The sequence below is a fragment of the Amblyomma americanum genome, chromosome 4 (assembly GCF_052857255.1).
Source record: "Amblyomma americanum isolate KBUSLIRL-KWMA chromosome 4, ASM5285725v1, whole genome shotgun sequence".
Lineage (NCBI taxonomy): Eukaryota > Metazoa > Arthropoda > Arachnida > Ixodida > Ixodidae > Amblyomma > Amblyomma americanum.
Window position 1 is genome coordinate 147,882,971 of NC_135500.1, and position 27,764 is coordinate 147,910,734.

At 48.0% G+C, this 27,764-nt stretch overlaps 1 protein-coding gene across 1 annotated transcript in view; it reads right to left on the reverse strand.

Moving 5' to 3' along the window:
* The window catches only part of LOC144130400 (dachshund homolog 1-like), a 29,567-nt gene extending 2,643 nt beyond the window's left edge, over window positions 1–26,924 (reverse strand). Inside the window, exons 1-7 of the mRNA XM_077664326.1 lie at window positions 26,563–26,924; window positions 22,790–22,998; window positions 11,574–11,737; window positions 10,060–10,273; window positions 6,150–6,250; window positions 3,554–3,670; window positions 635–859 (exon numbers count right to left, since the gene is read on the reverse strand). Coding sequence (XP_077520452.1) covers window positions 635–859; window positions 3,554–3,670; window positions 6,150–6,250; window positions 10,060–10,273; window positions 11,574–11,737; window positions 22,790–22,998; window positions 26,563–26,880 — 1,348 coding nt within the window. The 5' untranslated portion in view covers window positions 26,881–26,924. The remainder of the gene's footprint in view (window positions 1–634; window positions 860–3,553; window positions 3,671–6,149; window positions 6,251–10,059; window positions 10,274–11,573; window positions 11,738–22,789; window positions 22,999–26,562) is intronic.
* Window positions 26,925–27,764: the final 840 nt, after the last annotated feature.

A 27,764-nucleotide genomic window follows, 5' to 3' on the forward strand; every position in this document is an offset into this window, starting at 1 on the left:
ACGTGTACAGACATTTCGAAAATCATATGCAAAAAAATTACGCAGTGGCAAACGCTTGCGTTAAATCGTTAGGACACATTGGCAGAAGTGCAATAGGATGTCTGCTTCCAAACAGAAGTAAAGGGAAAGACAGAAATGTTCATATGCACTGTATTTTGCAGTTTTATTTTATCTGTGAGCACGTTTATCCTGTAGCCATCGTGACGCATTTTCTCGTGAATATTATGCGTTGACATGGTTGTAGTTACATCGCTAAAAAAAGCAACCCCGAATTGCAGTACAGGTCACCGCTAACATTATTGTAGTGAATATTTAGCGTGAAAGCAAATTAACAATATACTGTCAATGTTGACTACCTGAGAGAGTATAAAGTACACAAGAAAAATTTTCCCGCAACTACGTAAAGGCCTGTCCTATCTCAAGGTATGTCGTTACAAATAGGAACTCGGATGTGACGGGGATTCCCGTGATATCACACGAGCGCCTGTCATCACAACACAGCCGGTTCTGCTGGCAGACTACTGTGGCAGATTACCTCACGATGACTCAGGGCCTCTAAGCAACGGCGAAGCAACCGTCTGTCGCCGTCCTCCGCGGAATGTGAGTGAATAAGAGGAACCAAGTTGTGGCGCACCTTTCTCGATGTTCACCTGCCTCTCGTGATGCCTGGCGCCATCGGCAGCGACGCGCAGCAGCGCCTGTATGTTCCTGAGCAGGGCCTCCATGGAGTAGACGTCGTAGGCACGAAGCAGAGCGGCCTCCTGCAGCGACTCAGGGAAGCCCGCCATGGGGGGCGTGGCCGCGGCCTCCCCCGGGCCCAGGAGCTCGTCGCGGCAGCAGCTTCCCTTGCTCGAATCCCCTGCGGCACCCCCAGGAAACCCACACGTTGTGTTTACGGGCACGGAGCTAATAAAATTAAGACTATCAATTTTTTTCATATTTTTCGTCGTTGCACACGGCATCTCTGTCACATTAAACAATTTCACCTCAGTAGCTCAGCAGTTACGTACTTAGTCTTAACTGGTTATTACGAATAATATCAGTTAAAAAAATCCCTTTCTTGCACCCGGTTGCCTCCAACAATAGCGTATCTTTCCAAACCACGACCGGCTTTATAGGGATCTCATTAAGCGGGTTGTGTTTTTACAACATGTATCTTTATTTTGGGTCTCTGGATTTGCCGCTTATGTCGCGCGAAACACTATGCGCACATAGTTCAAGACCGCCGTGTCTTATTACTGTTGAGTTTGTCCAGGTGCCGACTTTCTAAAATGCATATAAACAGTGGCTCATAATGAATGCTTCCCATTATTTTGTCGCTGTTTCATCCAAGAATTCAGTCTAGATAAAACATATCTCTAGCTTAGAATGCCCGAAGAAACAAAATTTCTACGAAGACCGGCTTTCGTGATTTTTAAGGAAACATTGGTGCCCATACTCTCGCTGCCATTAATTTACTGTCTTTTGTAAATTTACCGCTGCTAAAAAGAAGACTGAACATAAGCAGACGGAGAAAGTGTGCCGTGCGTATTCAGCTCCTTATCAGCTCATCTTTATCGAAAAGCGCTTCCGCTTTTACGGCTTCCTTTACCTTCTATTCCACACACGCAAAAAAGTAAAGCCACTTCTGTATTTCTCTGTATTCTGGTATCGGTCACTGCTGTTCAGTGACGTAGCTGCGGCTTTCAAGCGTTTGTAGAAAGCGAATGAACCATTGGTTCATTGGCGACCGGACCTCTTCATTGGCTGCATATCGTAGACGATGGTCTAACGGTGCGCGCGCTGAGTGGCGAAGGCTATCTTCGACGTGGGGAACCGCTACCTTGTGATTTGTGTGACTGGCCGCTTGCTGCTTTCGTCTGATGTCACGCTGACGTCACTCCAAATGAAATGAAAAATGAATATCCATTTTAAATTGATCCTTATAGAATACTTCCTCAGGTGTGTCCCTGTTATCGAAACCAGTGGTCAACGCTCATAACCCACAACTAACATAAGCTCCATGAACCCACATCAGCTACCCAACAACTTGTCACTGCAGTTTTTTAGTGCACTAGCACAAACCCTCAATCTCAGATTTCGCCTATCTTTGTCTGTCCAAAGCCTCTTTCCGTGACCTCGGGATTGTTCGGTAAGAGCGACCTGGGTTTCACAAGCCCCACCCGGTGGCAGCACCTGCCATCGCAGGGAAGTGGCGCATCGCTTAACCGCTGCATCACTGCTCCAGGACTGGCATCAGGACTCCCAACAATCTATGAATGTAAAGTAGAGAATGACCAGTTCTCAATATATGGACATTAACCCATTACGCTATCGCACCATACCCTTATGGCGAAGGTTAAGTCGATTTCGCCGATCTTTGTCTGAAGTCTGCTTGACCTTGAAATCAGAGCCCTGAACCGAAACCGAAGTGAAAACCAGTGCTAGCGCCCCTGCTTCGCATTTAACTTAACCACGCTAAACCGTCCGCCATTTTTGTTCTTTTTTCAAAACACAGAGGCCACTGTGCGCACGGCCAGGTAGCCATGATTGCGTTAAACGGTTGCGTTACTATGCCGCTTTCGGTGACACTTCTTCACGCAAGAGGTGCGCGACGGACGTAGCATCGGCATGTACGATCTGCTTTATAGCTCTCGTGCCGTAGCGTCACAAAGGCCCTATAATGTTCTTATCTTCCCAAACTATCGAGCCGTATCTTGTAGGGATTCATTTTTAGATTCATTATTTTGCGTCAGACCCGACTTTGGCACAGTTTCGAATTGAAATTGATCGACATCTCTCGTTGCCAGCTGTTTACCCTAACGTCACGAGCACTAATAACCAGCGACAAAGCTGCGAGCGAAAATAAAGTGGGAAAAAAAGGTCCCCACAAAATACAACCCTCGATGGGTTGTAATATAGCGATTTTTTTCTTAGATTCCACTCCTCATTGTCGGTCGCGCAGGCTGGCACGTCCTGCGGGGCATTTCTGCCGGGTGTGGCATGAGTGGCGGGTGTTTCAGCGAACGCGCAAGACATTTCTATATGTAGGCTTTCCAAGCCATCAAGATGGCTTTTGAGACATTGTAATGCTCGTCTCAGCGGACATAAGAAAACAGGCGAATCATGTTAATAATACGAGTTGGTTAATTACAAGAGTTAGGTTCTTAACTATTGCAGTTACGCGCCTGATTTCAATTAGGAATTCGTAGCTGGCCGTTACTAGTAGCCATATTAATTCCTATAATTTTGAAAAGGCGATTACACTCGATGCTGTGCCTCAACAAGTTATTCTCATCTCGTGCGCATTGCGAAAACCACGCACCTTATCACGCCCACAGCAACGCCCACCAGTACACTAAATGCGTAGCACACATGCCTCGTGACCTCTGCCCCGCCCGTGCTACAGTGCCTTTTTTTCTTTTCCTTTTTTGACCGAGCGTGAGAAGCATGTGTCAAAGTTCGCAGGTGCTATGTTTTTTAAAGACCCGAAAGTTGGACAATGTTGACCCCCGTTTACTCGTCCCTGAATAGTAGATACCGCGTCAGGGAATCAGTAGTTTAAGCCAGTTACCTTCGTCCTGGCTGTCGTCACCTTGCTGCCCGGTTCTTCCGGATCCGTCGCTGGTGGCGCCACGATCAGTCGGCGGTAGACTTGCATGCGGAGCAGCTGCTTCGAAGGCGTATCCGGCTGAAAAGGGCGGACGGCTCTTCCATATACGTAAAAAATTATTCTCAACAGCTAACTGAATTACACTGCCGATTACCTTTCCTAATGACAAATTACACACGACATAAGTATTTGCATCACTTTTAAATTGCTTTAAAAAATACCGTCCTTAAAAATAACATTGTATTTTAGACAACGATAGGGAATAGAGGGGCTAGTGACACCACACCTATGAAAAAAGCCAAAGTTTTTTTAGGCACATTTTTCTGAGATGTAAGCGTACGCATTCTGAACCTTTCTGTTGAACCTGCTTTTGTTGAATAAAAGCAGGTGCGCATTATTGTAGATGCCTCGAAGGTTTCCAAGAAATATTTCTGAAGCTTACGAAAAGTTCCTTTAGTGTTCAGATAGAATAACTCGAAAATAACTTCTGAAATTACCATGACAACGTACTAAATGAACTATTATGCGAAGTAAAGCGTGACTTCATTCACTATCTCAAAAATAATTTATTCAGGGGTATTTTTGTAAATGCAATTACTGCTTGGCATTTTTTTCTGCGCGTTAACTTCAAATTCATGTCCCTAGCTGGCATAGTTAGGTGGACCATGAACGCAAAAGCAACATCAAGTCACACTTGCGAGCGTTCGAGCGTATTATCGTCTGCTATTTTTTAAGCGTGCCCAATGTCCCTAAGGTTTCTGTAGCATCAAGAAAGTCCTTTTATCCACTGGTAGCCATATTAGTGCCAACACTCAGTACAAAATTGAGCTAACAATGTAGTCCGTGGTTAAAAAAACGCAAAAGCACCGATGAGAAGAATGGAAAAAAAATGGGGAGAAGTATGGCATCGCTGCAAAAATCTCTGCAATAACCAGCAGTTGTTCAAATGCAGATACATCGCTTCATTCAGTAGCGTTTGCTTATGCAGTCACGAATAACCAGCAATTGGGAACAAAAGGCTTTCACCAAAATGCTACGTGCCTCGATATATAGCCTGGCTCAGGCTATCGGAATAAAAACAGCAAATGTAAGTTGTTATCAATAATTAAAGCCTGCTGGTCTCTATTTAAGCATGCATACAGGGAGCATATTGAAAACGAAACACGGTATCACAGATACACGTTACGAATCACATGGGCAAAATGTACGTCGGAGCCCTGTAGCACACTGTGGCAGCTGCCGTCAGAGTATTTAGGCACCCAACCCTCTGCCTCCTGCAATTCATGGCTTCATTCGGACTCCGCGGATTACCAACCACAACGGGCCTAAGCGGAGCAACCACTCCTTATCACCAGGCCCTGGTACTGGCATCAAGTAAGTTTACTTCTCTTCCACCAATGTTTGAGACAATGTTTGAGATGTTTGAGAAAAAAAAACTCCTCAACACAAATTCATAACTATGGCGACTGTAAAAATGGCAGCATAATGGTGCCGCCGTCGAGACGAGAATTATAGTGCGTACAATAAGAAAGAAAAAACAAAGAAAAAGAACTATTTTGACACCGTATGAGGCGCTCTATCCTTGAGCCACACTTCTGAACCTGCATTCAGCCTACGATATTTAGCTTCTGCGTTTGCTTGGGAATTTCAGAAATTGTGGTTAAATACGGCCTCGAAAAAGTGCGTGAAATTACGACGCCGTAGCGACGATATTAGTTGCGCGATGTCACCCTTTGGTCGCGCTATAACTGGCATGCGTTAAAAACAGTTAAAAACAGTCTTGTAGAGTTGCAGATTCAAAAAAATGTTTTCCGTCCGTTGTCTCCCCGCGCCTCTGGTACCGCATCGTGTACCACTAGCATCCTTATTTCACTTGTTGTTAAATAAGCGATGGCACACGCTACAATTCCGCAGTATATTGTATTAAAGGGTTATCGCTTAAGACATGAACAACATTGCGTGATTATCTAGGACTATCAGCGCAACGATAGCGAAAAAGTGAGAGCTAATGCTACAGCAGTCAGCGATAGGTAAGTATTGAGCCAAGCATAAGTCTACTCGGGTTGCGATTGTTTCTAACGTAAACGCTGTCGCTGTGTAAAAGCAGAATGCGAGCTCAGTAACGTTTTTCACGCCAGTCGTGTACTGCCGTTCCTCACTTATACCTTGGTGAGGTTTTGCTAATCTACTTATTAAATATATTTCTAGAAAATTCACTCTTAAGTAGCTACTTTTTTTTTATTTGACAAGCAAAAATATACCCACCTTTTAACCTGACGCCACATATCCTCCTGCTCAATGTTTCGAGGTCGTCAGTTGAAGAGAGCAAAACCAAGTTGATTTTCTTGTTCACTTGAACGTCTAAGACCGTCCTCTATACGCGCTGCACCAACAGGCACACCAGCTTGATCGCCGAGACTTCTCGTTTATACAATCAACCCTGTGCCACGGCGCTCTTTGGCCACAGGTGCCCTTGCGCCATAAAAATTCATCATCATCATCATCACTTCTCGTTTATTTGTCTGTGACTGTGTAACGCTTTAGTGTCGTCACTCACTGCGTATGTCCCCAGCGGCGGGCTTCCCTTCGGCGTGTGGTCCCTGCTCCATAGACATGTAGCAGCTGTCGTCCATGCCCAGCTCGGGTGGCACGGTCGCACTGTCGCAAAGAAAGGAAAGAAATATGTGAGCACTGGCATGGCTGAACGACTTCTTGCGCTTTGTTACAGAATAAGTTCAGGGCTACTGCAAACTGACTGTCGTAATTCTTGTATGCAGAGCAGCGATGAAATGTTCAGACACTGAAACAGAAACCTATTATGTAAAGTCGCGCTAGTTGGGTGCGTGCTCCCAATAATGCGCGGGACGGTGTGTGTCGGCCTGGCAATCGATGCTGATAACAGTAGGTGTACGTCCCGCGTGTGATCAGTGTCAGAGATGGGCCCATGGTAAAGTGATGGGCTCAGGGTCGAATTCATTGTTTGACCGCTCATTCATTAGTAGATGTTCCGCCTGTGAAGTCACGGTTGAGGCCTAACAAGTAGTGCCAGTCGCCAGCCAGATGTGGCGTTTAAGGCAGGGTTTACCAATGGCGAAGAGGCAGTCGTTGTAATGCATGGCGCCTGGTATCGAACAATAGAACACGTCAATTCCAATTCCTTACATTAGCAATAGCTTTTGCCTATTGTCATCGCCTCAAGCGATGTTCCGCCTCTGTTGTCTCAAGGATCGGTACGGTAGCGTAATTGGAAAACAATGGGATTGAAAAGAAATGAATGGTTGTACTATGGAACATTCTGGGGCTTTCTGCCTTGATGTGTGAACCGTGAGACATGAAGGAAAAAACTTGCTCCAACTGGCAACGAATGTGGCTCCGATATGAGTAGAGAGGTAGACCATCATGTACACCTTTCTAGCATGGCGAAGGTAGCTTGGATGGAACGCAGCGGCATTTCCCAATTTCTTCAGTTACTATTATAATATTCGTGATGTGCATACAATAGGAGACTGCGATGAAGGAGATTGTTTCTAGTAAGTATGTAGTTGAGAGGTTTAGATAAGTACCCCGTGTACGTGTTGCGAAGCGACGCGACCTATTTTTACCCAACAATCCCCCCCCCCCCGCCACTTCCCCCGCCAAAAAAAAAAATTATCTTTCCTCCAACCTGTAGAAAACTTTTCTTTCATCCACAGCGTTCTGTCAAATCTACCCAAACTTCTAACATCATGCATTCTCATCGATATCTTCTAAAGCAACACATATATTACCTTTGGAATGTACATTTTGCCGTTCTCGCGTATCCAGACGCATTTTTTATACGTTTTTAATCCCCAGAAATGGCCATAGTGTTCGCGTTGCCTGCATCCGAAAATTTTGCGGGTGTCGAATCCCCCTCCCCCTCCCACCGCCGTCTTTTTTTTTATTCATGCCTGAATTTGTTTCTTATTGCAGAAGAAATAAATCAACTCTTTCGCCTACTCACTCATGCATACAAGTTAGAGAAGTTTTTCGCAACAAGTGTACTTTTTTTAGCCTCTTGCTGAAATTCTGAGACGTCTTTCTAAGCTTTCCTTACTGCTTTCTTTTCAGCACGACCAGAATATTCTTCCTGCAATTTGGCCGAGGAACGTATGGTCTGGACATCTCGTTCAGCAATGCCTTCATATTTGCCGGATGAAACAGACTGTGAATAATTCGCTGGGTGCAGCCACAGGTGTATCGATTATTTTGAGCGTCAATTTTTTTGTCTAAGGGTAAAGACGCTGTGCAAAGCTGCAACGATTGCGAGAAGAAATACCCGCTGGACATACACCAACTGTATTTTTGTTTTCAATAATTTTTTGCAAGGTGGCTTACCTCCAAGTAAAACGAGGGTAGGTACAGTCTTGGCTAGGCCAAAGGTTTTTTGCTTGAGCCGCATAACAGAGCCATTGCGGCACTATTAAAGACCGAATGACCTTGAAATGCTAGCAGAAGTTTTCTCCTTGCGGTAGAGAAGCTTCCTGCTTGACTTCTGTTTTGAATGATCCGGTACACGGAGCATTCTATGAACATTAATTTCGCTGCATCTGAGCGCTGTGACCTTAAGACTTTTGACCAAGACTGTACTTGGCATACGTACACTAAAAAAACGATAAAAATGCCCTTGCCAGTTTATGGTTTGAAAATATGAAAGATTAGTCGCGCGTCAAATGATTGCAATGAATATTCTTATCTGCACATTTCTTTTATTTTTTTTACAAACCTCGAAATGCTGATACCTGCTGGGTACGACGGAAAAAATAAGTGGCACAAGAAATATCTAACCGCTCACCTTCACTTGCACATAACAATTCAGCGGCTACCAGACCACCAACATATGAAAAATGAAAACGGCCGAATGGGGGGGCGGTGGACTAAGAGAATACATGCTTTCCCGCGCTGACTTAAATCTGGAACCTCCCCCACTGTGGCCTGTAACTCAAAGCGCAAGTGGCTATTGCATACAACTGCACGCGGAAAAGACCGCAGTGCTCAAACAGCTGCGACAAGAAACTGCTGCGCTTATGGTGAAAGATAGAAAAAAGGAAGAAAAATAAAATAAACAAAAACATTTCTAGCGTTTACGCTCTGCTGTGTAATGTGCTAAACTCAAGAAAACCTAAAAGTAAAATCACGGTACTCAGTAATGCGTTATTGTGGCGCAGTTGTTTTGGGAGATTCCAGCTATTGAATGCAGAAATGTTTTAATGTTATTTTGTATTGCTACGTCACGTATTCAAGACATTTTGTTCTTGCAGCTTACATATTTTCTCTGTCAATTTTTTTTATTTTTCATATTTTTAATCTATGAATTCAAGCGTATCTTCTTTTCGAACAATGTTCTTGAGAATGCCGAAGGAACTCCTTGTTGTTTGTGAAATGAACGCTTATCTAACTCCCAAACAACGTTCGATACCAACTGTGGAAACCTGACTTAGATTTGAAATGCGTGGCCTTTGGCTTCATATTATCTAAATCTAAGGTGTCCTGCCGTGGCCGTTAACTACAGCCGTAAGCCATGTCTACATTCAGGGTAAGCATGTAAGGTGTTACTATGCAGGACATCATGATCAACCTCCGCCAACCACCATCTCTGTTCATTCACATTTTATGAAGATTTTTTCATTGATGAGCAACTTCCGATAGTTGCCGATTAACGAAATTTTCACAAAATTAATGGAGATGGTGGTCCAATTCTCTTTCAAAATTCTCTATTACGAACAAAAGAGTTTCTGCCTTCTTTTAAAATTTCTTCCGGGCACTGATCTGGGCTGAAAATGATGACAGGAGCAATTGATGATTATTTTTATCACTCTTTGTGGGCGTGGCGTAATTTTGCTAGGTCACAAATCTGTGCCAAAACTGTTACAATCAATGTTTAGGTGTCACTACGATGCAGCAATACCGGCAGAAAAACTGCAAGGCTATCCATGCCAGTGGCCAGCAATACAACTCAATGCTTCCCCGCGTGACGTGCTCTCAAAGCCGCAATGAAGACGATGAGACCGCGGGCGCGTGATGAGCGCTGGGACTGCGCTGCCAGACATGAATACTATAGTCGGATGCAACTCAAGAACGAAACGGCTGTTCCCCGTCAAAGGACCCATTTGCAGCCAATGGCGTCGGCCGATTCTCATGAACCTGCTAGCGTGACTACGCAGGGGAGTTGTGCGACGGTGCAAAGAAGGGACTATCCTCTTTCATCTGCAACTCCCTGTATTGTCACGCTAACACGGTCATGAGAATCGGCCGACGCCATTGGCTGGAAGTGGGTCCATTGACGGGGAACAGCCTCTTCGTTCTTGAGTTGCATCCGACTAGAGAGTCAGTGAACACAACCGACGGTGTACACCTCCGGCCTCGACGGGCTCCGTATAACAGCTTTCGCTGTAAATAAAGGAGGAGCGAAAGGGAGGAAGAAGCAACGAGTAGAGCCCGACACTCACGCCTTGTGAGGGACGGGCGCGGCCGCGGACGGGCGCTGGTGCTCGAGTAGCGACGGCGTGGAGGCGGCGTCGTTCCTGCTGCCGGCGCTGTCGGGCCTCCCGTTGGCCAGCAGTGGCTGGACGCCCCCCGGCTGGACCTGGACGCGGCCCAGGGGGTCGGCCATCTGCTGCCGCAGGCAGTTCAGCAACAGCGTCGTCTTGTCCACGGAGTCGTCTGCTCCGTTGTTTTTGCAACGGAGAAAGAACCCGTAGGTCCGGTGAGCGCCTCTATGATCACTAGCATCTCTTTTACATTTTCCTGTTCCTGCAGAACTTGGCATAAGCACACTGGAAGGAGCGCTAGACGTCACAAATAAAGCATGGCAGGGTGTCGAATTTTAATCCGATAAATACAGACGGATAAGAGATATCGCTGTCAAAGGCTGTATATTTTTCTGCAAAAAATTTCCGCCCCTCAGTCTCTGTTCCAAAAGGACATCAGCTATGAAGATGATGGTAAAAAGCGCGGAATGAAGCACCGTTAAAAAACTAAAAAGCAATCGAAGAAGCATATGACTAAAAAAATGCTTCTTCAACGTTTCTTGTAAGGTTATGAATCGATAGTTGCTCGTGAATCAAATTTTCATAAAAAAATTGCGAACGACACTTACGACTACTTACTTGGTTTGAAGACGAAGACATTAATTTTTGAATGACTGTTTTTGCTTCTTTTCTAATGATACACCTACTCATTAGCATACAGTCGTAAGGCAACGCATATACTAGGTTCACATTTATTCGCCAAGGAGGAATGTGGTTTTGTTGTCTAAATAACTGAAATCTAATTTCTGCCAAATGATTGTTCACCTGTGAGAAGTGTATGAAAAGAGAGACTTTAAACCAAAGCGACTCTACCTTTTGGTGGCGTGCTCAGCTTTGCCTCCAGTCTAGTGCAGTGCTGCTCTTCCTTTATTAGGTGTCTATCGTGCCGTTTCTTAAAAGCTTTGTAAATAGTTCATGTAAATAGAACATTATTTAAGTGTAATAAATGAAATTAATTTTTTTCCTTAAAAAACAGCTTTGCTTTCAATGGCTGGCGCGCTCGTCTCGCACTCAGAAGGTACTTGGTTCAGGTCCCCACACCTACGGAATTGGATTGCAAAACTTTTATGATGATGTCATTCGGGGTTTCCTGGACCACTTCTCCTGGACGCCGACAGCGACTACGGGTCTCATTGCTAATAGTAAATATGAGGCTGTCGTCTTAAAATGTGAATCATCAGAGGTGCCGCGTAATCATTAGAATAAAAAATGCACCCGAATCCTCATATTATCGCTCTGCGAGAATTTTTGAGCTACTATCTTTTTTCTTTTTTTTTTGCGCGAACGAGTGAAAAAGAAAGGACAAAGTTCGGTGTCCTGCAGTGGTTTATCACGCTGGTTGACGTCATCACGCAGATCGTTGAAGGTCACCCACGGGCAGCGTTTGCCGAACCCCGTTCGTGGCGCGAGCAACAGCGTAGCGCCTCTCTCACCGTAGGCCTCGCCGTTGACGTATGTGGACGCGAAGTCACCGTCGGGCCTCAGCTTCTTGATGGCCTGCAGGGTGGGCATGGCGGAGCCCGTCGGCTGGTGCTGCGCCGCGCCTGCCAGGCCCAGCAGGATGCCGGAGCGCTTGGGCGGCCGACCGGGGCGAGAACTGGCAGGAGAGGGAAATAGAGTGGCGAGACCCACGTGTCTAAACGGTACGCGTGTCTAATTTCCCTGCTTTGCACTGAGAGTGTGAGGCCCATGTAAAAACGTTTTCTAGGTTTCACTTACACGTAGCACAGCCATAACCCAGCAAAAGTAGCGTAGTCGTAACTACAAGCGCTTGTTGAGATTATCAAAGCCAGTAATAAGCGTCAGTTTCAGAGCACATTGAAATGTATGCTGATGATAATATGACAGTTATGGTGAGCAGGATGCTGACGCTGTTGGTGCGACTGACGACGGTTGCTATAATCGATATCGCGAAAGCACAGCGAGTATAGCGATGAAGGGTTCGCAAGCAAAGGCCATTTGCCGGTGTAGTTCCGAGACGCCCTCAAAACAGTTTCAGATCTCCGACCCTTTCGGTTTAGGAATAATGAGCATCGCTGGCCGCGCGTGCCGCACTTTTTTCTTAATTATTTTTCTTCCTTTGTCACGATGCCGCACCGCATGCACTATGTTTTCACTTTCGTATCCTACTCTGCATGCCTCGGCAACGAACCCGGGCCTTGTTCCAGCCTTTTACACCTGATGTTGTGGCGTTTAAAATTACTGCGCCAAATATTTTAAAAAAATTCTCCGTCAACACTGCCTCGGTGTTCGACTTAAAGGCGTTAGCTACGGAAGCTTCAATTGTCCACATTGGTGTGTCCGGCGAATGCAAACATCGACGATCATTGCTGGCGAGTGCGCTTGGGACAGGTGACGTATCCTTTTTTTTGAGCAAAAGCTCCACTTCATGACCAAAGCTGCAACTATGCTGTTAAATAAATAAATATTGCCTCGACTTGCACTCGAACCCGCGGCGGCGCGAAGAGATCAGCTTCGCCGACCATCGCACGAGAGCACTATGCTGTCTTTTTTTGATTAACACAAGAGCGCTATGCCATCGCCGCAGCCGATCACGCTTCGTGTTAAACTGCAACACACACTCGCGCTGTGCACTGCACATCGTCGACGGTCTTCATCAACTTCTATCTGCAGGGCGAACAGACCAGATAAACTTAACCTCGATCAGAGCTTCAGCTGAGCCTAATGGTGAATTCCAATCGTAGGCCCGGAGCGGTCTGCACGCTCTGTGACAGAGCGCCTGAATCCGGCGCAGAGCGCGCGACCTGAAATTGCGATTGGAGTACACTTGCTCTCGCCAGAGCATGTAGGGCGCCGCTATCGCCGCTTAAAAAGAACGTCACGTAAACTTCCGGTCGACTCCGCCGATTTCGGCGGAGCAGTCCCGACTGCTCCACGGAGCAATCTCGGCTCGGCAACCGCTCCCTGTCTACGATTGGAAGACGCGATCCGTGCCTCAGATCTGCGTTTGGAATACAGTTGCTTCGAAAAGAGCAGAAATCGTTGCTCCCGAAGTGCTCCAACTCCGCGATTGGAAGTCACCATAATATCTTCGCCACACGTGCCGACGACCCAGCAAAGCTAAACCATGAGCCAGATAGGCTAAACATACGCTTTCCCATGTCTACTCGGTTTAGCTGCGTTAAAATCCTGCCACTTTTTTCGAGTAAACGATAAAAAGGGGGTCATACGGAACCCAATTGCTGCACCTTCGGTCGGGAGCCAGGCAAACTTAACGTAAACTTGTGTCCCTTAAATTTCGAATACCTGGCAATATCGCGAGAGATTTATCCACACGGAAGACTTGTAGAATCGGGACTAATGGACACGAGAAATTAATTTTATATATGTTTGGCTTTGCTGCCGGGCGGGCACTACGAAAGAGAGCGGGGTTTTTCAAGTGCCGCAATCGCAGAGTAACAGCACGCAAGCATTCTCTCGCCAAAAAGCACTTCCGGCTTCAAACCTCAAGTTCCGCAATGTAAGAGGTACGCTTGCTCGAACACAATTTTCCGGATATTTAAGGCGTATGCCTCCACTGAGTGAAAACCCGCGTGTGCGTGCATGTGCGTGTGTACATGTGTGTGTGCGTGTGCGTGCGCGTGCGTGCGTGTGTGTGTGCGTGCGTGTGTGTGTGGTGCGTGAGTGTGTGTGTGGGGTGCGTGTGCGTGTGTGTGTGTATGTGCGAGCACGTGTTTTTGTTTTACCACTCGATGGTACCTCTAAAAGATGGCGTCCTCATGCGACCTGGCAGGTGGTTTGTTAAATTAATGATTGGTCGCTCGTGGTTGCTTGGAAAAGCAACCCGGATCGCACAAACTCCACCGGTGGCAGCACCTGTCATCACAGGGCAGTGGCGCATCTTTTATCCGCTGCACCACTGCACCAGGAGTGGTATGAGGTCTCCCTGGGATCTACGAATGTTAAGTAGAGAATGACCTCATTCAGATGATCGGCGCATCCGAATGCAACCCGATGCGGCAGCTGGCGGGTTAGGGAAGGGCGGGTTGTGGTAGGGCGGCGACTGCCTTCACGAAGTTAGCGCGCAGATCAGAAGGGGTGCGGCGGCTTGGTAGAACCATGCAGAGGTAGAATTGCCAGCTGCGGGGCGGGGGGGGGGGGGGGGGGGGGTTACATCACTCCGCAGCGCGCGGCGACTGCCTTCACAAAATGAGCAGGCAAGCTTACGCCTTCTCACACGTAAGCAGTCTAAAGTGTCTCTGCCGAATTTTTCTCTCTCCTAATTGCATTTGAAAACAGGCATCCATCAGCGGCACAACTAATAACAGCAATTCATCGGCTCAGAAAATGCACCAACGATGCCGCGCTGGCACAGTTCCGTGGTTAATTAACTGAACAGCTCGCTCGTAGCGCACCGGTTTGTTGTTTACCTACAAGAGCCGTAGAAAGCGCCGCAACCTTCCACGCACTGTCGACATTTCTGCAACTTTCGCGCACTGATAATTGCCGGCGCTACTAGCGAATACCGGGACGAATAAATAAATCGTGTTAACGGCGCGCCGCAGTTGTAACGTCGTTAAATTGCGTATATGTCCCGGCAAGAACTATAGCCCGGGCATCCTGGCGATCTCTTGTAATTACCCAAGTAAGACATTCGTGTATTAATAATTGTTAAGGAATGACTTCTCACATCCTTGTTCCCATGAAAAAGAACATGACGCCCTAATCAACTGAACTCTACAAAAAGGAGTAGAGAGAAAGTAAGCTGTCCACTACCGCACCCACTTTTATTTTCTCTCCCTTTTTTCTCCCATATAGGATTATTCGTGTTTAGAGTTACTGACAGCACGCCCACGCCCTATCACGTACGTACCATACGTTCGATATCATCAAAAACTCGCAATATTGTTACTTCTGTAGTGTCGCACCGTAATTAATAATAATTGATTTTTGGTGGAATGGAAATGGCGCAGTATCTGTCTCATATATTGTTGGACACCTGAACCGCGCCGTAAGGGAAGGGATAAAGGAAGGAGTGAAAGAATATAGGAACGAATAGGTCTGTAGTGGAGGGCTCCGGAATAATTTCGACCACCTGGGGATCTTTAACGTGCACTGACATCGCACAGCACACGGGCGCCTTAGCGTTTTTCCTCCATAAAAACGCAGCCGCCGCGGTCGGGTTCAAACCCGGGAACTCCGGATCAGTAGTCGAGCGCCCTAACCACTGAGCCACCGCGGCTGGGCTCGCACCGTAGGCTGAATATACTTTCTTATCTTTGGAATGATATTCGCACCGTAGGCTGAATATACTTTCTTATCTTTGGAATGATATTCGGTGACAAAATATTTTTCATTTTGTTTCTTCTGTGCGCCCTTGCGAGCGACTATCAGCATTTTTATGTATCTATAGATCTTTTAGCCCTGCTACGCAGTAATAATAGCTAAAACGGCATAGCCAAACCAACAGGAGCTACGCCCATGTCTTCAGGCCAGAATATCTGCATTGTCTCATCACTAATTCCCGCAATAACAACAGGGCAACGGGCACGATGAAGCGTTGTCAGAGAAAAAAAAATATACTTTTTCTTTCTCTGTGATATTATTGAGGGACTTCATGCTGCCGCACCGGCTGCACCAACCTATATAACTTAACTCAGTTTTCTTCAATTAGCAATTTTTGGAAGGAGCGTTAAGGCCCGACCCCCTCCGTCTCCCACTCTGTCTTGGACGCCACATTGGCGCCCCTTTCCCTCCTTCATTTCTTCCTCTCTTTTCTTATTCCGAATTCCCTCGGGAGTCGGCCGTTTGATCTGGCCTACTCTCCGCCGCCGTCTCATTAGAGAGCAGCGCCCTTCCTCTAATGATCGGATCGTTTCATTCATGCTGCGGCTGGGGGTGCCTGCACACAGAGAAGGCAGCCGTCAAGGAGAGAGCGGTTCCCGCTCAGGCACTGCGCAGACTTTCCACGCCTTTGTCTCGCTAGCGTGCAGCGTCGGCAGCAGAAGCAGCAGTTGGTATACCCCAGTCGTCGAGTTAAAAAGCCAGGGTAGGCATTTATTAGCGGGCGTGGGGAAGGGGGCAAGGAGGGGGGGGGGGGGGGGAGCGATTCCTCGTCTCTTTTTCCTAGTATGTGCGTTCAACCGGCGCGCCAGCGAAAAATTGTCGCTCTCTCTTCTCATAATTGTCCCCGCCGAGTCGCTCAAGGTTCCTTCTTCACTCGTGGAATTGGTCTTCTTGCTAGTCGAATATTTTACTTGTCTGCGAAGGGGAGGGGGGGGGGGGGGTGCACTCAACTCAACTTTCATCCTTTCGCCTTCGTTCACTTGCGATTAAAGTAAGCGTGGCTCTGCCGAGTTGTTTAGCGGTGAAGACATGTGCCGCTGCCGTGGGTGCCTGCCCTGCTGCGGTCCTGCTCTGACTCGAGAGCCCGACTTGAAAAGACAGTCGAGACGGCGAAAGAAGAGAAAGATAATAATAAAGGATGAGCGGCGTGGCCTGCGTTGAAGGAGGTTCGAGGGAGCCGGAGTTATAAATTGTCGGCGGCTTAAATTGCGCCTGTCTTCCCTTCTCATTAGTCAATCTGTAAGGAGAGCTCGCCTGGTGCGGTGGCGGCGTGCAGGCACTGTTTTGTCACCGGGGCATGTTCAGCGGCTGCTAACTGCCGCCGGACGACGACATCGAAGGGGACAAAGTTTGCGGATTCGATAACAAGCCGAAATTAATGTGGGTATAAAAGACCGAGACGCGGCCTCTAAAATTGCCATTAATCTGGCGCGAATATTTGCCGTATTCTGAGGCTGGTATATACAGCTGAACCCATCATTTATTCTATTTGGTTTGAGTTTTGAGTTGGCTTTTTTCTAGTGAACATACAGAAGCATGTAGAAAGCATGTACACAGCATGACGTACTGACTGAATGACTGAAAGCTCGACTGAACGACTGAATATCGGACAGCTCGACTGAATGGCTGATAGCTCGACTGAAAGACTGATGGCTCGACTGAATGACTGATAGCTCGACTGAATGACTAAGTAGCTCGACTGAATGCATGCATGACTGATAGCTCGATTGAATGACTGAAAAACTGATAGTTCGACTGAATGACTGATAGCTCGACTGAATGCATGAATGACTGATAGCTCGATTGAATGACTGATAGCCCGACTGACTGACTGACTGATAGCCCGACTGACTGACTGCATGACTGATAGCTCGACTGAGTGACTGATAACTAGACTGAATGACTGATAACTGGACAGAATTATCTCTTATATATGCCTAGTGTCCTACATGTACAGGACATCACTTTTTTGCTCACTAACTGTAAAAGTTTAACGTACAAAAGCTTGCTCCCACTAGCGTACGTTCTTGAGGAGCTTAACTGTTCCTGTGCAAGCGTTGCGTTGAGAAAGAGCCGACAGTTTTCTAAGGAACCTGTGAAAAGATGCTTCCGCATCGACTATAGTGTGATTTCCCAAAAAAAGCAAACAACATTTCCGCATCGTCATGAGAAAACCGCCCGGCGTGATGACATGCCCAGAAATTCTGTCCAAGCTCATTTTTTCAACTAAAGGTTGTTTACGAATGCAATTTTTTTCACATATCTTTTCATTATTCCATAGTCGCCTCACAATTAAAAGTGATGTCGACGAAAGCTAGACTTCAAAATGTGACTTAGTCGATGTCAAATATTCCAAGCTTTACCACATGCAATAGGTAGAGCATTCACGTCTGAAAAGCCGGTGTTGAGAAAACTACTTCCACGAATAAAAGGCTCATTCTGAATTCAGAAGTTAAATGAATATTTCACAAATTTTGATTTTTTTTCTATTTATTGAAGTTTAAGCAGATACAGGCTGAGCGCAATGCAAAATGCCGCAGCAAAGGTAAGCCACTCATCACTGGCCCAGACGAAGACAGGTCCCCTTGCCGAAACGTTGGCAAGCACATTGAGACTTTCCCCTCCCTTCTGTACTTTGTGAGAGGTATCCTAACTGGTGCTTACCGGGCGTACAGTCTGAGAAAAGAATGAAAGCCTCTTCCGGAAGAGGACGGAGCATCTTCGGGACGTGCAGTGCGTTTCCTACAGTGTCACTACAGGGACGCCGTTCCCAAACACTTGAAACAAGAGCTTCGGAAGCGGCACGGAAGGCCCTCTGCATGATCCGGCCGTTCGCATAGTGGCCCGCGTTCTTCTGACAGCGGCTTCGCAAATGAAGCCAAGCGGGCGGTGAGCATGGTTTCCGTACACTGAAGGCCGACCCCGAGAAGTTCAGAGAAAGCGCATCTATGCATAAGCCTGTTGTGTCCTAGACGGCGCGGGCTGGGCTATATTATTTTTATAACTTTTTTTAGTGCCCCCTATAAGTTATGTGCCTATGCAGAAACCTTCATGCGTGAAGGTGTTTTTTTATGAACGCAAACGCCTACTCATTTCCTCGTGATCGCTTGCCGGTGCGTTTGCTTAGATCACGTTGCCTTGCGCCATTACTGTCGACGAGTGCACTGAAGCCCATAAAATAAACCATTTTGAAAGAGTCAAACGCACCCCCACGGGCAGACATGTACTACAGCAACTCGGGTACCCGGCCTCCAATCATGAATTTGGCAAATCTAAAGGCATCGCCCAGAATTAAAACTCAACATCTCCGTCGCTCCAATACCGAGAAACATGAATCCGGAATTCCACGAGGGAAGACGCAAAGCAAGGGCAAAAGCCCTTTACCAGATCTGGTAATAATGAAGAAATTGTGTATACACGGACGCCGCAACACAACGTGCGGCAATGATGGCGACGTTGGCGAAGGCTGACTGGAAGGGTGACACAGTCACCACAACCACAGAACGCACTGGAAATACCACAGCGGCGGAAGAATGCGCCATAGCCCTGGCAATACGAGCGAGGCCACCAGATTAATTAATAATTATCATCACTGACTCTCAATCTACCTGTCGCAACTACACACTGGCACGTATCTCCCCTATCACGCATAGCATTCTACACTCCACAAATCAGCTCCCAAAACCCGCCACGTCTGGACACCTAAGCATGCGTGTCTCCCCGGCAGTGAGCGCGTTTATGTGACAACCTAAGAACTTATCCTCCGGGCGACAGTGAAAGGCTGTCCCAACCCAGACATGCCGGTGTCCAACCCACCCACCTATTCGCACATGCTCCAACATAGCCGACTCTCCCGCAGAACATACTCACCACCTCACACAAAACTCCGACGAGAGAAGGTGACCTCCTGGCGCCAAATCCAGACTAACACTTTTCCCCAACTTTCGCTTAGGCGCACATTTTACCCCACACGATACCCCACAAATTACTCTTTTTGTGGCGCGCATCCAAATCTCTACCATTCCATATCGGAATGCCCCAATCTTTCCTCAGTACCCCCCCCCCCCCCCCCATACCCTACCCCTCACCTTCTCATTGGAAAACCGCCCTGTCTAGCACAGCCCTGGACGACCAGCGTGACCTGATCGCCCGGCCCACCCGGATTGCTACAGCAAATGGAGCCCTGGACTAAGGGTTCCACGAACCGGGGGGCCCTCTCCAACCTCTGCCGATAATAAGAGTTTTTTCCCTCTCTCTCTTCCGCTTGTACTTTTCGCGTGTTTTCGCTAAGCTGCTGTAGTTCACGGCCATAATAATAATTGGTTTTTTGGGGGAAAGGAAATGGCGCAGTATCTGTCTCACATATCGTTGGACACCTGAACCGCGCCGTAAGGGAAGAGATAAAGGAGGGAGTGAAAGAAGAAAGGAAGTAATAGGCGCCGTAGTGGAGGGCTCCGGAATAATTTCGACCACCTGGGGATCTTTAACGTGCACTGACATCGCACAGCACACGGGCGCCATAGCGTTTTTCCTCCATAAAAACGCAGCCGCCGCGGTCGGGTTTGAACCCGGGAACTCCGGATCAGTAGTCGAGCGCCCTAACCACTGAGCCACCGCGGCGAGTTCACGGCCACAGCCATCTTCCTTCCGTTCCACGGCAGAGCGTGCGTATAAGTATTGTTCGCAACGTTGGGATACAGCAAGACGCGGCCGCAGCCTAAGCAACATGCAGGCACCGGCCACATACACAGGAAGAGACGAACGCACTTCGTATGTTCCTGCACTGTGTATGTGGTATCTATGTAGCACCAACTAGCATCCGCTCTTGCCTTGTTATGCAGGCACTGTGGCTTTGCAGTGAATCCAAACCGGAGGCTGAACTTATCTGAAAACTTCTGAACAATTCTGCCCGAACGGCATCCAGTAGGAAACATCTTCAATCCCAAGCGCGATCTGAACCACCGGCGGCGTTAGACCACTCGGCCATCACCGCAGGTTCTCACGCTGTGCTATCAAGTGGTGGCCTCTCACACCTCGCATTGGATATCGCCGTGTTCGTCATCTATCATTCATTCGTTCTTCGCTATGAAAAATGTTTTTGTAAAAATAAAGATGCAGTACGTAAATCTCACTTGTCGGTGGACACGCCACCGGCGCTGTGAGGGAACGGAGGAAGGAGGGAGGGAAAGAAAGAAGAAAGAGGAGCGGTAGTGGAGTGCTCCGGATATATCTCGATTACCTGAGGTTCTCTGGGTCCCCTCCTCTTTTAATATATTTATGAATGATTCAACTAACGCTGTGTCTTCTCGAGTTAGGCTCTTTGCCGATGACCGCGTAATATACCGCAACATTGCTTCTGTCACTGGCCAACAATGTTTGCAAACTGAACTCGATGCAGTAACCGCATGGTGCACGTCATGGCTCATGCCACTTAATACTTCTAAAACTAAGCTTTTGTCTTTCACTCGCAGTTCTCGTATTCGCACAACTTATTTCCTAAATAACGAATCTGTCGAAATTACAACTACTTATAAGTAGCTCTGAGTTCACCTGCAATCAGACTTAACATGGCTTAACCACATTAATCTAACTTAAGCACCCTCCAACCGATCCCTCAGCCTACTAAAGCATAACCTCATACTGGCTCCCCCGCACCTGAAAAAAACTTGCGTTCATCACACTCATTCGTCCGAAGATTGAATATGCGTCCGCCATCTGGGATCCTGATCAAGCCTATCTCATAGCTAACACTGAGTCCTTGCAGAACCGTGCTGCGCGTTTTATTTTTTCAGACTACTCACATACTACCAGTGCCACTGCCCTAAAGAATCGCGCCGAATTAGGAGACTTGTCTTACCGCCGTAAACTATCACGACAAGCACTTTTCCATAAACGGTATCACCATCCTTCGCTTCACCACGATTTTTGACAATCACTATCAGCCTTCTTTCCGTGTCTCGACCATCCGCACAAAGTTAAACGCATCGAGTGCCGTTCATCTGCATTTGCCAAGTCGTTCATACCACGCACTATCATAGAATGAAACAATTTACCAGCGCACATAGCCATTGAATCTAACGCCTCCACATTTCTTGCTCTCATGCGCAGAGACGTTGGCATTTGAAATGTCTGAAATCTTCGGAATTTTTGGAATGATTTCTTTTTTTTTTTCAATTGCTGTACTTTTGCGATTACTTCTGTTCTTTTCGTGCCTAATACGTACACTGTAGTATTTTTCGTTTCCGTTATGCCTAATCGTTTACTTTAAACATGTTCTTTCTATTATATTGTTTCTTATCGCCCGATTTTTTATTTACTCTCTGGTGGTTATTTTGTCCACATTATACCTAGCCTGTTTATTGTTCCTTTGCTTGTTATTGATGTTATTGACGGACACCACGCGAAAGGCGCTACCTCAAGACATAACAGCGTGTCAGATAGGGAGCGCCACCTGGTAAGGGTACGTGGGCGCATTTGTCGCCTCTGACCATCGACTGTGAAATGACGAATATTATCTTTTGTTATTCCTAACTACTCTAAAGGAAACCCCTGTATTGGTCTCCGAGAAGAAGGGCCGAAAAGGCTGACTCTATGCATTAAGCAAGCCAGTTCCTGAGCTTAGTAAATATGGCGGCAAGACATACTAGAAGAGGCATTTATTTCTCGTAGAAAGTTGGCGCCGCGACAGTTTCGACAGAAGCCTGCCTTCTTCAATGCCTACTAATGCAGACTGTATACAACTACATGTCATGGAATAAATGCTGACAGGAAGTGTGCACAGCCGCAAGGTTTTTTTTCTTCCTAACGTTCCCCTTCACTGTTCTCGCCAGTTCGCCAGCGTTTGAAAATAGTTTTTGATTTATAGGGTTTAACGTCGAAAAGCGATTCAGGCTATGAGAGACGTCGTAATGGAGGGCTCCGGATAATTTCAACCGCCTAGGATTCTTCAACGTGCAATAACATCGCACAGTACACGGGCCTCTAGCATTTCACCCCCACCAAAATGCGACCGTCGTGGCCGGGATCGAACCCGCGTCTCTCGGGTAAGCAGCCGAGCACAATAACTCTGAACTACCGCGGCGGCGCCCGTGTTGAAAATGATGACCACGAAAACTGCCGCTGCACTATGCTGCTCCAGTATACAGTGTATCCGGACACATGTGCAGATGTAATGCGTTCGGGGATGGGACGCTGTAAATGTGTCCTGACAATGAGTGTGGGAACACCGGTCTAAACCAAATCATGGTGTACATGGGCGGACAACCTGCGCTGTGCATACCTGCCTTCGCGCAAGGTGTGGGAGGACTAACGGCAGTCCAGCGAACAGCAGCGGCCTCCTCACCTGGCCGTGGTGCAGTCGCGGTAGAGGGCGTCGAAGTCCCGGCACGCGAGCAGCTTGCAGCGGTTGACGCCGGGCTGGATGGCTCCCAGCCCCCGCAGGATGCGCACCTGCTCCACGTTGCACACGATGGGGCTGATGCCGAGACGCTTGAGCTTGGTGTACACGGTGTGCAGGCCACCCACCAGGTGCTTCAGGAACAGCTCGAAGGCCTGCACCAGAGGGGACCGACAGACGGCTCGACTAGTCTTCGAGGATATACGCGCTGCGATATGGGAAATCAGGAGCGAACACGAAGCGAGTGATTTATGGAACTAATAGGTTCTCTTAAAGGAGAGCAGAAAGTTGGGCTAGTTGTTTGAAATGCATACTGAAGAAGTTGGCGCGGAAAAACGAGGACAAGCGAGACAAAGCGCCCGTCTTTGTTTGTCTCGCTTGTCCTCGTTTTTCCGCGCCAACTTCTTCAGTCTCTTAAAGGAGGCAGGGGAGAACGAGAGAATTAGTCTCTTAAAAGAGGAGGCGAAGTTCGATGGATCGATGAAGTGAGTGAGTGAGTGAGTGAGTGAGTGAGTGAGTGAGTGAGTGAGTGAGTGAGTGAGTGAGTGAGTGAGTGAGTGAGTGAGTGAGTGAGTGAGTGAGTGAGTGTGAGTGAGTGAGTGAGTGAGTGAGTGAGTGAGTGAGTGAGTGAGTGAGTGAGCGAGCGAGCGAGTGAGTGAGTGAGTGAGTGAGTGAGTGAGTGAGTGAGTGAGTGAGTGAGTGAGTGAGTGAGTGAGTGAGTGCGTGAGTGAGTGAGTGATACGCCCTCAGCTTTAGCAATCTGCGCTTTATCAGCTTTAGCAAGTTGAGCGTTAGCAGAGCAGGCAGCGATTCATTTGCCACTGATATGCCCAATGGCTACTTGTATTTCCGGCTTTTATTGTCATTGCTTTCTCGAGGCACTTCAAAGAATTCAGCGCACATGTCATGGCAATCGGTTGCTTCACAGTCTAGCTAATATAGCTTCCAAGTAGGCATTATATGCCCACATTCTGTAATTCTAGTGGGTCCCCGCTCACACTGGAATTCTTAAATGTGCTGAAACGGCACAATGTGGTTGACGCGACCTAATAAAGGGACATCCAAGTGCTTGTCCAAGGGCTTGTCCAAGTGCGGGGGTTTAGCTGCAGAGGAAGCACTTAGGCCACGGTCACAGCTGCAAACAGGACCACTTCTAGGCGAAGAGGTGCCACGGGGATCGAATCGGATTCGGTTGTGGGAAAAATGGGAGCATACTCTCATCTACCGCTGGCCGCATCGGCGCACCTGTCGGAGCTTATCGCCATTCCACGAATACAGCGAGGCCTCACAGGGGTTCCTGTTTAGATTTCGCAACTTCGCGAATGCTGCGACATTTTACGTGAACTCTATTTGTGTATTTTCTTCCCGCGACACGTCTGTGAGTCTCACGCCTGTCACTCGTATACCTACTGGGCTTGTAGCTGGAAGTTGCTGCGTCCTGCACCATGATTAACGTTCGTAAACAAATCCTGATTCTCATATCTATAGTTTAGTTATGCCCATTTTGCGAGAATTGCGACGCGCTGAGCTTCGGCGATAGTGACGGCAGCGGCGGCTCTGCCAGTTCTGATAGAAGCGTGGCCGTGATGTGGTGTACTGGAAAGGGTGAGTTCTCATGACGCTCAGCGCCGCGGCGCGACCAAGCTGCGTTCTGAAATAGTCCATTAAGAAAACTTTGATTGTCTACTTAGAATGTATGCTATAGTAGGATACAACTTAAAAAAGATCTGACAGCCAAAGCCCATGGGCATCAGGGTGCTGTACTACTCCGCTAATTAATCGCAGCCACAAACGACATCAACCCTTTAATGTATCACCGTAATAAAAAAGTCTAAGACATGGAGATTCTCGCCCTTTTAACTTAGTTTAGTCATTAGTAATTCTACGCATCTACAAGTTCTCAAAGTTAACATGCAGAAATCCAAAGTAATCTTCAGCCGTCTCGCAAGGCAACAGCACTTCAAAATTGGTAGCAAGGTGCGGGAAGTGGTAAGAGAACACGTCTTCTTAGGGCAGGTAGTGGCCGCAGATCCGGATCACGAGAGTGAAATAACAAGAAGAATAAGAATGGGGTGGAGCGCATTTGGCAGGTTCTCGCAGATCATCAATGGCAGTTTACCAATATCCCTCAAGAGAAAAGTATACAACAGCTGTATATTACCGGTACTCACCTACGGGGCAGAAACGTGGAGGCTAACGAAAAGGGGTCAGCTTAAGTTCGGGACAATGCAGAGAGCTATGGGGAGAAAAATAATAGGTGTAACTCTACCCTATCTATTTCAACCGAGAGTCTCGTACCTATTTGGACAAGTTGAAGAAACACCTCGTTTACCAGCACTATGCATATAGTAGGCCGAGTAATCTCGCAGTACTTGATACGTAGAGTGATATGAGTCGCAATAACGTCAAGTTTCCTTAACCGACCGCACTCTTGCACACTGTTTCATTCCGAGGGCGTCTTCACTGACCCTTGTTACTGCCAGCGCTAGGCCACGTTCTTGTGTTTAGCAATAATGCAGAAAAAGCTTAGTGGTAGTGTCAGTTAGCCTGATTGAATTCACTTTGCGCTCTCCTTCTGAAACGTGAATTATTAGCATATTTATCACGAAGTCATGCTGGAAATTTCTACTGATTTGAGAACACATAAGCAAGACTTCAGGAGAGACTTGTATTCTATAGGAGAAACGCTTCCCGCTGGTATATGTTGCGGCTAAAGAACAGTATCTCTGCTGTTTTCTTTAACTGTGCTTACATCGTGTGTCTATAAACAGCTCAGTGGCATCATCGAAGTGTTAGATTTGTTTTATTCGTGCCTTTCTGTGTCTGATTCAGTCCTACAAATGGTCATCTCTTGGGCAAAAACTTGTAAATTTGTCGTGCACGTTGTCACGTGCGAGTATTCTGAGGACGGAATTAACTGAGACACCGGCATTCTTCTCTCTATAAGGACGTTTTTCTTTTTCATGGTGCCGTTGGATGTTCAGCACTGTGAACGTAAGACAAAATCGTCCAGTTGTTGTGACGTCACAGGTTACACCCACTTTGTTGGGCTCTCCAGAAGTCTCCCGCGCACGGAGGCGGTTATGCTGCCTGCGGCATTTCTTCTGCTGTTTCCGCCTTTCCTAACAGCGACATACGCAAGCACGTTATTTGAATTTTCTAGTGCATGAGTGGTCGGTTTCATTGGTATGACAACGACAAGGAACTACACGAATAGGCGCTTATAAAAAATGAAAATTATTGGACTTTTTTATAGCAACTTCATTTGAACTGGCTTTTGACGGCCGTGTAAAATAGTGGTTTCACCTTTTCTTTTCTAATAAAGACGCAAATTATTTAAACAATGAAGTAGAAAGGCCAGTCACTGAATACCACATGAATCCCCTATCCTTTTTTCCTGAACTTTACTGACCCACCGCCTTTATCGTAAGACGCCTAGGAGGACATTGCTTCGTTCACACAAAACCAAGCATAAGGCATAAGAAACCTATCGGCGACACCGCCTGTGAGCATACACGGTGCTAAATTCATCTTGCACAGATTAAGAGGAACACGTTTTAAGCACCTTTTTGCTCTTCCTACGTACGGAGCTTAAACGTTCTTGATGGCAGTGTCATGCGCGTGCTAGTTCAAATGTTCACTGCCACATTGCAGAAAGCCAATAAAGGCGCCCATTAGCCCGTTCTGGCTAAGTCTGCAAGCGACTGTACGCCTCTTGCCTGCGGCAGACACAGCAGGAGCTCCCCGCTCCTCTGGACGAAGGCCGCCACGCGCTCCCCTCGGTACTCGACCAGACGGCACTCGGTGGCTTCACCGCTGCTCGGTACCCCGTAGTCTCCGGTCCGGCCACCGGCGTACAGGCTCGGCAACAGGCTCAGTCCCGCGCCCAGGCCGGGGGGAGACAGTCCCACGCCGCTCAGCGTCGTTGCGGGACCCGGGCCGCCTCCGTTCAGCACGGGGGGACTCAGGCCCGACGCCGAGCGCGACAGGTCCACCGGGGCGGCAGCAGCAGCGGCGGCGTGGCCGGCAGGTTCCATCGGCGCCCGGCACTGCCTGCGACGCGCTCGACGAGGCGGGCACGTGCTCCGTGCGCCGGGCCCAGGGTCGGAGCCGCGGCTCGCGATAGCGCGCGCGCGCGCGCGCCGGCGGGGCCGGCCCGGGGGCGGGGCGCGCGGGAACCTTCCCTCCGTCCCCCTCTCCCGTTCTCCCGACGGGGATGCTCCCTGCCCCGATCGCAGGGAGGAGGGCGCCGAGACGTCCTTCGCGTCCCTTTCTTCCGGCGAGTGATCGGTGCGCTGGCAAAGTTGAGCGGCGCCTGTCCCGTCGCGGGATGGCGGGATGTTGGCGAGCGCGCTCCTCTCCTTTTTTTTTCCTGCACCGGGGCGGCCGTATCGAGGAGCGGGAAGGGCAGCCGTCCTTTGGAAATAATGCCGGCCTACATCTGTCTCGCCCCTTCGTGTGCAACGCAAGGGCAGGGGAAAAAGGAGGGCGGGAATGAAAAGAAGGAAGTGACGGGACAAATGGCCGCTGGAAGGAAGAAGGCCGCAGCGGACGCTTGACGAGGAGATCGTTGTTGCGTCAGTTCTGTTCCTTGCGCCTAAACCTCCCACCATATTGTGGTCACGGTAGTGCAGAGTATTGCTCATTGCCACGCCTTTCTTCACTGGCACGCAGGTCATGTCGTTGGCGAATGCTATAATAGGGCGCTCTGGCTGTTTGTACGTGTTATTACGAGGTGCCTGTGCGTGCTGAGAATCACCATCATCATGTTTAACGAAACAGCACAAGAAACTGACGGGGACAAAAAATTCGCCGTCTATCCTTTCGCTGAGGGTAGATGTAAGCAAGAAATGCACTGCAGGAAGGCCTAGCGTATTCTAGTCGGTTCACGCTGCTGCCTCACTCGAGTCTTGAGTAGCTT